The sequence below is a fragment of the Nicotiana sylvestris genome, chromosome 3, assembly GCF_000393655.2.
Source record: "Nicotiana sylvestris chromosome 3, ASM39365v2, whole genome shotgun sequence".
Taxonomy (NCBI): domain Eukaryota; kingdom Viridiplantae; phylum Streptophyta; class Magnoliopsida; order Solanales; family Solanaceae; genus Nicotiana; species Nicotiana sylvestris.
Window position 1 is genome coordinate 86,774,725 of NC_091059.1, and position 11,941 is coordinate 86,786,665.

General features: G+C 43.1%; 1 protein-coding gene across 1 annotated transcript; it reads right to left on the minus strand.

Moving 5' to 3' along the window:
* Positions 1 to 2,804: 2,804 nt before the first annotated feature.
* On the minus strand, positions 2,805 to 6,828 carry LOC138887625 (uncharacterized). The gene is made up of 4 exons (XM_070169392.1): positions 6,267 to 6,828; positions 4,516 to 6,119; positions 3,917 to 4,066; positions 2,805 to 2,921 (listed from the first exon to the last, which is right to left on the minus strand). Exons 1-4 carry the CDS (start codon positions 6,826 to 6,828, stop codon positions 2,805 to 2,807), a joined length of 2,433 nt encoding a protein of 810 aa, XP_070025493.1.
* Positions 6,829 to 11,941: the final 5,113 nt, after the last annotated feature.

Consider the following 11,941-nt stretch of genomic DNA (forward strand, 5'->3'; position numbering starts at 1 on the left):
TTGTTTTTCTTTTCTTTTATTTGAAAAAAGACTTCTTCTTTTGGTCGCCTCGAAACTTGTCCCTCAAGGTAAAAACCTGCTTAGGCACCAAAATAAACAAACGAACAAAATTTTTCTGCCCCAATTTTCACTAGGAAAATTTTGTGAGTTATTGCAACAAAATCTAAATTATTTCTTTATTGAAAGCAATAAAATCGGGATTGTGTATCCCAGAGAAAAAGAGATTAGAGAATGGAGACCCTATATCTAAATGAAATCAAATGGGGATCGGAGGCTCCAAGTTGGAAAGATTACCAGGTTATGCTAGAAAAATGATCGGGTTATGCCGGAAAGGTCCTCGGGTTATGCCGGGGAAGACCACGGGTTATGCCGAAAAAGTCATCGGGTTATGCCGGGAAAGTCATCGGATTATGTCGGAAAGGTCCTCGGGTTATGCCGGAAAAGAAAAAGGTCTTTGGGTTATGCCGGGGAAGACCACGGGTTATGCCGGGAAAGTTATCGGGTTATGTCGGGAAAGTCATCGGATTATGCCAGAAATAGAAAAAGGTCCTCGGGTTATGCCGGGGAAGACCACGGGTTATGCCGGGAAAGTCATTGGATTATGCCGGAAATAAAAAAGGTCCTCGAGTTATGCCGGGGAGGTCCACGGTTTATGCCGAAAAATTCATCGGGTTATGCCGGAAAAAGGAAAGGTCCTCGGGTTATGCAGGAAAATTCATCGGGTTATGCCGAAAAAGAAAAAGGTCCTCGGGTTATGCCGGGGAGGTCCACAAGTTATGCCGGGAGAAAAGAAAAAAAAAGGTCCCTGGGTTATGCCAGGGAGGTCCACGGGTTATGCCGGGAGAAAAAGAAAAAGGTCCCTGGGTTATGTCAGGGAAGTCCACGGGTTATGCCGGGAGGAAAATAAAAAGGTCCTTGGGTTATGCCAGGGAGGTCCACGGGTTATGCCGGGAGAGTCATCGATTTATGCTGGAAAAGAAAAAGGTCCTCGGGTTATGCCGGGGAGGTCCACTGGTTATACCGGAAAAGTTCATCGGGTTATGCCAGAAAAGAAAAAGGGTCCTCGGGTTATGCCGGGGAGATCCACGGGTTATGCCGGGAAAGTCATTGGGTTATGCCGGAGAAAGGAAAAGGTCCTCGGGTTATGCCGGGGATCAACTAGAGAGTGGAACTCAATACTAAAAGAGACTACCAGGTTATGCTGGCAGTGACTAGGGAATGAGACCCTAGGTGAGAAAAGATTACCAGGTTATGCTGACATCGACTAAGGAATGGGATCCTATGTTGGAAAGGACGTAGCTAGAGATTGGAGACCCTATGCTACCATGATTTTGAATTTCTCTTCTTCTTCTTTTTATTTTTATTTTTTATCAATCTTTATTTTATTTTTTTTTATTTTTTTTTGAGTTTAAGAAAATGAGTAAAAAAATTGCAGGAAAGAATTGGGAGGAAACTTCCCTTTTGGGTTGATTATTGCAGCATAGCTATTTCTAACCCTTGCGCATTTCCTTTTGGTTGCACCTACTTTTTGCATGGTTGCTTTGGATTCCACTTGTTTCAATTTTTCAAACAAAGAACAACTGTTAGTTTGAAACGGTGGTCGGTTTTGTGGCCTTCATTGTTTTTGATCACTTAATCTCGGCCTAGCTCTTTTGGTGAGAACCTCTGTTGCTTGCTGAAGATTGATCTCTCTCCTAAAACCGAGGAACTCAACTTTTCAAACTTTCCAAACGGCGGTTCAACCGTGCGGGGCTTTGGCCCTTTCACTTTAATCCACCTCTAGGGCTTTGACTTCGAATTTCTTTTCATTTTCAATAACTCTGGTTTTAGAGCATCGGCTATTATGGCCAGTCGGGATCGACTTGATGCACCCGCTGAGGCTGGGGTACTTTTCTTTGGACTTGGTTTTTATCAAGCAGAACTCTGTAAAACCAATCTTGCCACCTTTCCTTTGTATTAGTTACGGAATAGAGTTAGACCGAAAGAGGTTCAAGAAAAAGTAAACAAAGGACAAGAAAATGAATTTAAAAGAGAAGCATCCCTTTCGGGGAGGAAGGACGAACTTATCTGAGGTGCATGCAGACTTCAAATAGACATGACATACTTCTTGGACTAGACAACCGATCCGCACAAATATCCTATCTTCTCATAAACTCATTGCGACCCGTGTTTCAAAACCGAGAAACCTTGCCAGAACTCTTTCAATACCAATGGTGGTGAGGGGTTTCTTCTTTTCGATCGATGATGCCCTTTGTGGGTTTTCACCAATCGATCTCTCTCATTTCTCTTCTTATCGTCGCCTTATAGTGCTCGTTACGAGTTTTCACTAACAAGACTCTCTCATTTTTGATTTCTCTGCTCGCCATTGCCTTATGGTGCCCGTAGGTTTTCACCAATAAGACTCTCTCATTTTATTTCTCTCATCTTGATTGCATCAGATCCAAGCAACTGCGTTCTTTGATTTTGAAAAACCTTTTGCCGATTGATCGAAAGGACTTGAAACAGGTTTGGATCAAAAGAACTTGGATCGAATTACAACTTTGGAGCTGTTCGGGCGGGATCATCGCCGAATTATTATAACGTCTGCCCCAGTTTCACTTTTAGGGAAATTTGGATTTTTGTTTTGGTGTGACTGAACCCCAGGGAGAGGCTGCCTACGTATCCTTTCGGAATCAAGTCAAACGTAGTTCAGGAAACTTTGTTTTTGATTTTTCTTTTATTTTTCTGTTTTGTTTTGTTTTCTCTTCTTTTTTTTAATGACCCTTTCAGGTTCCAAAGAGGGTAATGAAAGAAAGGTAAACGACTCAAAGGGTTAGCAAAGGATTGGAGTGTTTGGGGTAGCGAGAATGAAAGCCTTCGTCATCCCAATCAGATAATGTTATTGCTGCAGAAGGATTAGACATAGTACCTTTTGACCGCATCTGCATTTACAGCTGTTTCAGAGTCATTTCCTTCAATGTCTCCCAGATACAATGCCCCTTTTGGCAACAATTTTCTGATGATGTATGGGCCTTTCCAGTTAGGAGCAAATTTTCCTTTGGCTTCTTGATGATGGGGGAGAATACGCCTTAAGACGAGTTGCCCCACTTCAAAGTTTCTAGGCCGCACTTCTAACTTTGGAGCAAAGTTTCTAGGCCAGACGGAACTCCGAATGCACATTTCGCCGGATTTAGCTTCAAATCATATTTACGTAGCCGCTCAAAGAATTTTCTTAGGTCCCGAACATGGTCGTCCTGGGTTCTGGATTTGATGATCACATCATCCACATACACCTCTATCTCTTGATGCATCATGTCATGAAATATGGCAGTCATGGCCCTCATGTAAGTTGCCCCGGCATTTTTCAAACCAAAAGGCATGACCCTGTAACAGTAGGTGCCCCAGGGTGTGGTGAAAGCTGTCTTTTCCGCATCTTCTTCATCCATCAACACCTGGTGATATCCTACATAACAATCCACAAAAACTGTATTTCATGTTTGGCACAGTTATCAACAAGGATGTGGATGTTTGGTAGAGGGAAATTGTCCTTGGGGCTTGCTTTGTTCAGATCTCGGTAGTTAACGCACACCCGAATGTTCCCATCTTTCTTTGGCACGGGAATTATGTTAGCCAGCCATGTGGTGTATCGGACCACTCGGATCACTCCCGCCTTTAACTGTTTTGTGACTTCTTCTTTAATCTTGTCACTGATATCAATTTTGAACTTCCTCTGTTTTTGCTGGACAGGGGAATAATCGGGGTAGGTTGGCAACTTATGGACCACTAAATCGACACTTAATCTTGGCATGTCATCGTATGACCAAGCAAACACATCTTTGAATTCAAACAAAAGTTGGATCAATGTGTCCCTGGTTCTTTCATCTGTGTGAATGCTTATCTTGGTTTCTTTGACTTCTTCAGAGCTACCCAGATTAACCGACTCGGTTTCATTTAAGTTCGACTTAGGTTTATTCTCAAATTGTTCCAATTCTCGATTTGTTTCCTTAAAAGCCTCTTCTTCATCATATTCCATTTCTTGATTCATTATTTCACAATTAGACAACATGTTTGAATCTGGGCATGAAGTCTGCAAGCATGTTAATTAAAAGTAACAAAATCAGAAAGAATAAAGAGAGATGAACGATGAAATATTAATTTCATTTCATTGAATTTTGAAGATAACAGGGTTTACATTAGCATTTAAAGACAGGAAATTAAAAGAAAAACATCCGAGTTACACCCTGAAATAACTCGTGATGCAGAAAAGGTGGCAGGACTGGACTACCGGGATTCCCGCCTGATTGGGAACGGAGTAGCCTTCCAGTTTTGCAACTTGGCATTGGGCCCCATATACAGCACCTCAGCGGTGCTCGAGCCTTCTCTCGGCTGAACCATGTGGGTTTCATACAACATTTGCCTCATAGCCCCACAGATTTCTTCAATTTCCTCGACCGTGAAGGCCTCATCTTCTTCTTCTTCATTGTACTTGGGCCTGACAAATGTTCTGTAGAGATGCGGAATTGGCTGAGATAAAACCCAACCATTGCTCTTTCGTTGATTTGCCCACGTCACATCAGCTTTTGTGGCGTGAAAACCCACACTAAAGAACTTTTTGGTGGCAAGTAAGGTGATAGGTTCGGTGATACCTTGCAATGATGCCCCGAGCCTCTTCCCGGGTTTATAACCATGCCTGATCATTTCCTTGGCAACCATAACTGACGCTTTTGAGAGAAAAGGTTGAGGGCAAGGGCTTCCTTCTTCATATTGGTCTGCGACCACAACCTCGAAAACTTGATAGACTATATGTTCACTACCTTCCCTAGCTTCGAGGCATGGGACCGACGGGTCCCGATAGATCGATTGCTCATCCTCTCCGTGGACTATGATCTCCTGATCTTCATATTCCAATTTCACCATCTGGTGGAGAGTGGAAGGTACGACTCCTGCCGCGTGAATCCAAGGCCTTCCCAAGAGGAAATTATAAGAAGTATCCATGTCTAGGACTTGAAAGGTCACCTCAAAATCCACAGGTCCAATAGTCAAAATCAAATCGATCTCGCCTATGGTGTCTCTTTTGATGCCATCAAAGGCACGAACACAGACGTTGTTGGGCCTGATTCTCTCAGTCTCGATCTCCATTCTTTGCAGAGTTGAGAGAGGGTAGATATCTACTCCGGAACCGCCATCCAACACGACTCTCTTCACATAGTACCCCTCACATTTAACTGTTAGGTGGAGGGCTTTATTGTGGGTGACCCCCTCCGGGGGCAGGTCATTCTTGCTAAAAGAGATCTGATTGATTGTGAAGAATCTTTCTGCCATCCTCTCCAGTTGTTCCACAGTAGTTTCAATCGGAACGTAATCTTCATTGAGGGTTTTGATCAACACTTTCTGATGTTCAGTTGAATTCATTAATAGAGACAATAAAGAGACCTGAGCAGGAGACTTTCGAAGTTGGTCAATTATCTCGTAGCCTGCAGTTTTCATTTTCCTGAAGAACTCTTCTGCTTCTTCGGCACTAAATGGCTTCTTGAGTGGGAAACGCTTCTTCGTGGCATTATTCACTTCCTCCAGATTGAGGTATTTCTCAGCCGGGTTAGTTTCATTTACTTCTCCCAGGACTTCTTTTCCTTTGTAGGTTATTATCGCCTCGTTATAATTCCATGGGATGGCAGTAGGATCTGTCATGGGCCTCTGCGGTGCGCGGCCAATAACCACGGGCTCATTCAGCCTTGGTGAAATTATTGGCCCCCGTACCACATAAGTCCCTTTTGGCACATACATTTTAGATCTTTTGTTCAGCTCAAACCTTCTTGGAGGGCTCAATGTCACTTGTCCTTTCCTAGGACCTCGGGGCACATAAAGGATGGCATGTTTCGAGGGTACTACCTCAGTTTTGGTTTCCACTATTTTTTCTGTGTTTTGAGGGGTGGGTTTACTCTTCTTCTCCCCTTTTTCTTGCTTTGCATCAGCCTTTGGCTTTTTCTCAACGTCAGCGATTGCAATGATGGCTTTCAAGGCAGGATCAAACTCTTTATCTTCGCAGATCATTCCAATAACCGGTCCATTGTTGTGAGCCGGTAACGGGTTGTTGGTTACATTAGGAATGTCTTCATCCTTTAACAATATCCGCTTTTGTTCTATGAGATTTTCAACAACCCTTTTCAAAGTCCAACAGCTCTCAGTGTCATGCCCTTCCACCCCAGAATGATAGGCACATCGGGCGCCAGGTTGGTAAGAGGGTGATTCTGGGTTTTGCCTATTTGGGGGTACGGCTTGTAACAAACCCATTTGGACCAATTTAGGGAAAAAGCTAGAATATGACTCATCAATAGGTGTGAAGTTCGTCTTCCTGGGCGGCTCCCGAGCACGGGCATTGTAGGGGAAATTATTTTGTGGAGGTCGGGGATTATATTGAGCTTGGTGAGGAAGTTGATTTCTGGGAAATTGAGCTCGGTTTTGGTGAAATTGTTGTTGTGGCCTAGCGTATGGTTGTGCATTCATCACTGCGTATGGCTGAAGATCCATAGCATAGGCCGCATCTTGATGGGGGTAGTAGTGTTGTGGGGTTCTTTCAGAGAAATGAAGTCTGGCCGAACGGGGTTTTCTTACACTCGAAGTTGCCATTGCTACTTCTTCCTTCTTCTTTCGGTTTGCTACTCCTCCAGACCCGGCTTGGATTGCTTGGGAGGTAGCCCTTATAGCAGACTGACTCAAGATTCGCCCTGTTTTCAACCCATTCTCAACCATTTCACCGATTTTGATGGCTTCGGCAAATGACTTTCCCATTGCAGACATCATGTTTTGATAATAATCAGTCTCTTGTGCTTGAAGGAGGACACTAACCATTTCTGTTTCGTCCATTGGAGGCTTGACTCTGGCCGCTTGTTCGCGCCATTTGACAACATACTCTCGAAAGCTCTCCGAGGACTTCTTCTTTAGATTTGATAATGAATTCCTGTCAGGGGCAATGTCGATGTTATATTGAAACTACCTGACAAAATCCCGAGCCAAGTCATCCCAGATATGCCAACGAGATATATCCTGATCCATATACCATTCAGAAGCAATGCCGACCAAAGTCTCTCCAAAGTAGGCCATAAGAAGCTCTTCTTTTCCGCCCGCTCCCAGCAACTGGTTGCAGTACCTTTTGAGGTGGGCAATGGGATCCCCATGCCCGTCATATTTTTCAAACTTTGGGGTTTTGAAACCCAAGGGTAGATGTACGTGCGGGAACATGCACAGGTCAGCGTAAGATACACTCTTTTGCCCACTCAGACCCTGTATATTTTTGAGACTTTGCTCCATGCTTCTCATCTTTCTGGTAATTTCCTCTTGTTCAGGTGTTTTTTCGGCTTTTTCCTGCCCTGCGGTAAACTCGTACCGGGGCGGCTGAGGGTAAGCATTGGTAGTAAACTAGGTAGGTTCCAGTGGGAAAGATGGTGCTTGAAATGTGAAGGAAGATGAATCGAAGTTAGGCCTGGGTAAAGCAGGTTGTGCCATAGCTGAACAAGCTGGAGCGGTGAATATGTTTGAAGCTGCACCTGAAGCTAACACCTGGGGGCGAGACTCAGAAGGTGTTCCAGCAAAGTGGGCTGAAATGGTAGGATATCCCAGTGGGGTATTTGGATAACTCATGGGGATGTTGGAGATCCCACTTGCCCTGGGAAAACGCTCAGGGAATCCAGGGATCGCACTTGGTGGTTCTTTTCCATTGGCCCATGCATCCCACATTTCCATCATGCGGAGACGCAAAATTCTATTTTCCTCAGCAGTTGCTGACTCAGAAGTTGGGATGGTCGAGATCAGACTATCCTCTGGAATAGGAACTGTTGGCAGAGGAATTTCCGAAGACATTTCAATGCTTCCTTTTGACCTTGTGAAGTATGAATGTGAAGCCAGACTACCACAAAACCAACCACCTTACTATAGAACCTCAACTAACAGTAAACAACAAACCGGTCAGTTTGAAGCAATTAACACATAGGTAATCGCACGTTGGGGTGTGATGCACCTATACAGTTAAATGTGTTTCTACATGTTTCGTAATAGTTGCATGTTTCATCCCGGCTCTGCTTATTTTCCCCAATTTTCGTTTTCTTTCCACTTTTGGCTTTTGTACTTCTCCTCTTATTCCTATTTTCCACTCTTTTCTTTCCTCTCTTTCCTTGTTTTTTTTTCGTTTTTCTTTTGGTTTTTCTTTGGCTCTCTTTTTCACATCCCTCTCTTATTTGAGTTATTTACAAAAATGTGACCGGATCCGATGAGGATTGCCTACGTATCACGATGCCGCGTGAATCAGATCATTACGTAGTTCAAGAAAAACAAATGCGAAAAATAAAGAAACAATTTTTGGGAATTTTCAAATTTTCATTAATAAAACTCCTAAACTTTCTATTACAAAAGACTTCCAACTACTCATTTTCTTGGAATTTTTAAAAACTACCAACAGACTCAAAAATAATTTCCAAAATACAGACTCAATAAATGAAAAATCATGAATACATCAATGCTTCGACTCCTGGGGCCGTAGGACATCATCCAGTCTCACGGGCCTACGTGCGAGATACCCTTGAAGCCGCTCCAAATCACTCATTATCTGGCGGACAAATGTCATTACAGCAGCGAAGAAAGTGGTCTGAGTCATATCCTCACATGCGTGGCATTTCATGACGATATAGTAGGCAATGACTCTAACCCTCTCTCGGACAATACCCTTTTCCTTAAGTAAACGCCCTATTTGCTGATTTCGAGCTTCCAACACTTGAGTGTCATGATGATTTTGATTCCGCAATTGTTGCATATCTTCGTCCATTTGGGCCATCAGAGCATAACAATGTTCCCTATCGGCTTTAAAATTCCTGGCCTGTTTGTTTGCCTCATTTTCAAGGGTGGTTAGCTTTCTCTTTAAATTGGCGATTGTCCCCTCATATTTTCTTTTCATTTGTCGCACAAACTCTGCCCGCCCTTCTGCATTCTCTGCCAATTGTGCTCGGACTTTTGCTAGACTAGCCTCAGATTTTTCTAGGTTATATTGACACTCAAGTACTTTCTTTCTCATACCGCTTATAAGCATTTCATCTGCCCGACTTCTTTCCAGGTTTCTAGCAACTATTCTCATTTTATGGATTTGAGTTTTGAGAACTTCGTTTTCCTGAGTTAGCTTTTTCTTTTCCCCTTCATCTGCGGTAGCTTGGATACTGTGGCCAAATTTGAGGTCCCTGATTTGTCCCTCTAATTTACTTATCTTGGCCCTATAGCTTTCTTCTTTTGCGAACCAGCCCCACTGTTCCTGCGAGTCGTTAGTGAATTGTTGGACATGGGGTCTCTTAGCAGGTCTCTCGGGCTCTCGAGGAATTTGAAACCTTTTGCCAAACCAAACCATATAATTGGGGTCCACCTCACCTCTAGCTAGATCCCGCACCATAGTCTTGGGTTCGAGAAATTTGCACTCATTCCAAACTTGGCGAACTCTTCCTTCTGGAAATATAGCCTTTGGGCCCAATTCGACGACATGTACACTCAAATCTTCATCATGGGGGACGGTTTGAAATCTTCCCAGTTGGCGCAAAACCCTGTGAGGAGTATATGGCTGGATGCTCCGGATGCCCATTAGGAGAAAGTAGCACACTTTAGTTGACATGTATAAGACTTCGGTGGTAGGGAGCCATCCGAACGTCCACTCAATTTTATCCGAAGTTAAAGAACTCAAGTGTGCAAACCAAGCTTCGGTACCCTCTGGAAATTCAACCCCCACCACTCGGCTTTCAAATTCTTCGATGCAATCCAAACCGGTCATGCCGTAGTTCATATACCTGACACGGTGGCAGAGATGTTCCAGTATCCACAATTGTAGTAGTAAGTTGTAGCCTTAGAAGAATTTTCCCCCTTCTCGACAGATGGTCAAAGCTCGGTAAATCTCAGATAAGATCAGGGGAACCAAAGTGCCATTAGCTTTCTTGATTGCGACATCAACCATTCCCACGAGGCCCAATTCTATGTTGCCGTCTTTTCACGGAGATATTATTACACCCAAGAATGCTACTATAAAAACCAAACCCCGCCTTGCCTCCCATTTATCTTTATTTCCAGCATGGGTCAGACCAGTATTCGGTGCTTCGAAACCTTGGGGATTGCCATAGCGTTGGTACAGGAACTAGAAAGTGCAAAACCCTTCAGATAAATTCTCATCCTGAATATCCCGGCTAATACTCAACATATCCAGAAACTTGTGAGGAGATACTGGTCTCGGTGACACCGGGTACCGACTTCTAAAGTTTCCGCTAAGGCCGACATAACCCGCAATTTCCTCTAGCGTGGGTGTGAGCTCAAAATCAGAAAAGCGAAACACATTGCGAGTTGGATCCCAAAAAGGTATCAAGGCTTCAATCACGTCCAATCTTGGCTTGATGTTCAAAAGTCCGACAAGACCACCCAAAACTTTTATCAAAGTTCCTCGGCTACCTTTTCCTAGGTCATTTCACCACATGTGGAGCTGTAAGGGGATCTCTTCAAGAGCTGCGAAGGGTTCGTTTTCATCTGTGCTCATCCTGCACATTCATTAGGGTGATTTAATTTAAAAGGTTATGACTCATTTTGACTCAAGAAAAGGTTATCACTATATTTTTTTTAAAATTTTCATAAAAAATCCGGCTTTGCAAATACAGCCTTTCAGTACTTCGGGGAAGAAGATTTTAACGTTGTGTTTGCTAAACGGCCAAAACCTTAAAAAAAAACTACTAAAGGTGGCTGTTCTTGCAAAAACGGCCTTCCGGCGCCCTTTTGGGGACATTCAACTATTTTAGACAAGAATGACATCACCTTACTTATTTACAATCAAAACAAAAAAAAAATTGGTCTTTTTGGGCTATTTTTACAAAAATGAAATTGGACCCGATGGGGGTTGCCTACGTATCCCACATCCGGTGAGAATCAAACCCGCGTAATTCGCCAGTTTTGACAGAACAGGGGAAACATGGCAGTTGAAAACTTTGGCTCATTTGGAGATGACTTCTTTTTTTTCGGAATTTCGGCAGAGTTTCAGAATTTTATAAATATCTACCTCTCACTCCTATATTATTATTCTTTTTTTTATTATTTTTTTTTGATTTTTTTTTGATTTTTTTTTTATTTTCTTCCTCTGTTCTAGAAGCCGGTCAACATGCAATCCGACACAAACAGACGCGCAAGTAGCACGTAAGATGCATTAGGATGGTCTTTTTGATTTGGGTACACCTGTCCTAGACAGACCCAACCCCTGTGTTGAGTCTCCAAGGTCAAATGCACGTGATGCAAACAAACGTTCCTACTAGGGATCCGACATGAGGCTTGTTATACTAGGTTTAAAAACCTGGGTTTATTCTTCTAGACTTGGCTTACCCGAGCGGACAGCTCGAGCCGAGGGGGGGCAGCGTACCGGGAATACAGAAGCTTCACCGGCTTTGCAACTTGTCCGAACCTCGTTCTAAAATTGGGATAAGACTCTAACAGAAAAGAAGTCACACGAAGTGCACACTTTCCCAGATGATTTAGAAGACTCAGAGAGAGGAGGGTTTCGTAGCAATTTATATACAGTCCAAACAATATCAAAGCGGTAAAAGCGGCATTTAGCACATTAGGCTCAACATGTAAAAATCAAATAAAACAAGCCAACTATAACAGTTATTCTAAGCTCGAATTCTTGAACCCTGAACCAGAGATTCTAGGTTCGTCCCCAGCAGAGTCGCCAGAGCTGTCACACCTCCTTTTTACACACCCGAAGGTAGTACAAGGGAGTTTTTCCAATTAAAGTGACATTATTCGAAATGGAATTATTTATTTAATTTTTTTAGAGTCGCCACTTGGAATATTTTAATTGGTGTCCCAAGTCACCGATTTATTTTTAAATCTCAAATCGAGGAAATTCGACTTTCCTTTTGAAGTCTGCGAACCAAAAATTCTAAGTAAGAAATTTTGTTAACCC

Coding starts and splice junctions, on each gene's coding strand:
- LOC138887625 (XM_070169392.1), bottom strand. CDS start 6,828: ATGGTTAGTGTCCTCCTTCAAGCACAAGAGACTGATTATTATCAAAAC. Junction 4,067..4,515: donor AACGAAAGAGCAATGGTTGG/GTTTTATCTCAG, acceptor ACATGCTTGCAG/ACTTCATGCCCAGATTCAAA. Junction 2,922..3,916: donor ACTTAAATGAAACCGAGTCG/GTTAATCTGGGT, acceptor CTGTAAATGCAG/ATGCGGTCAAAAGGTACTAT.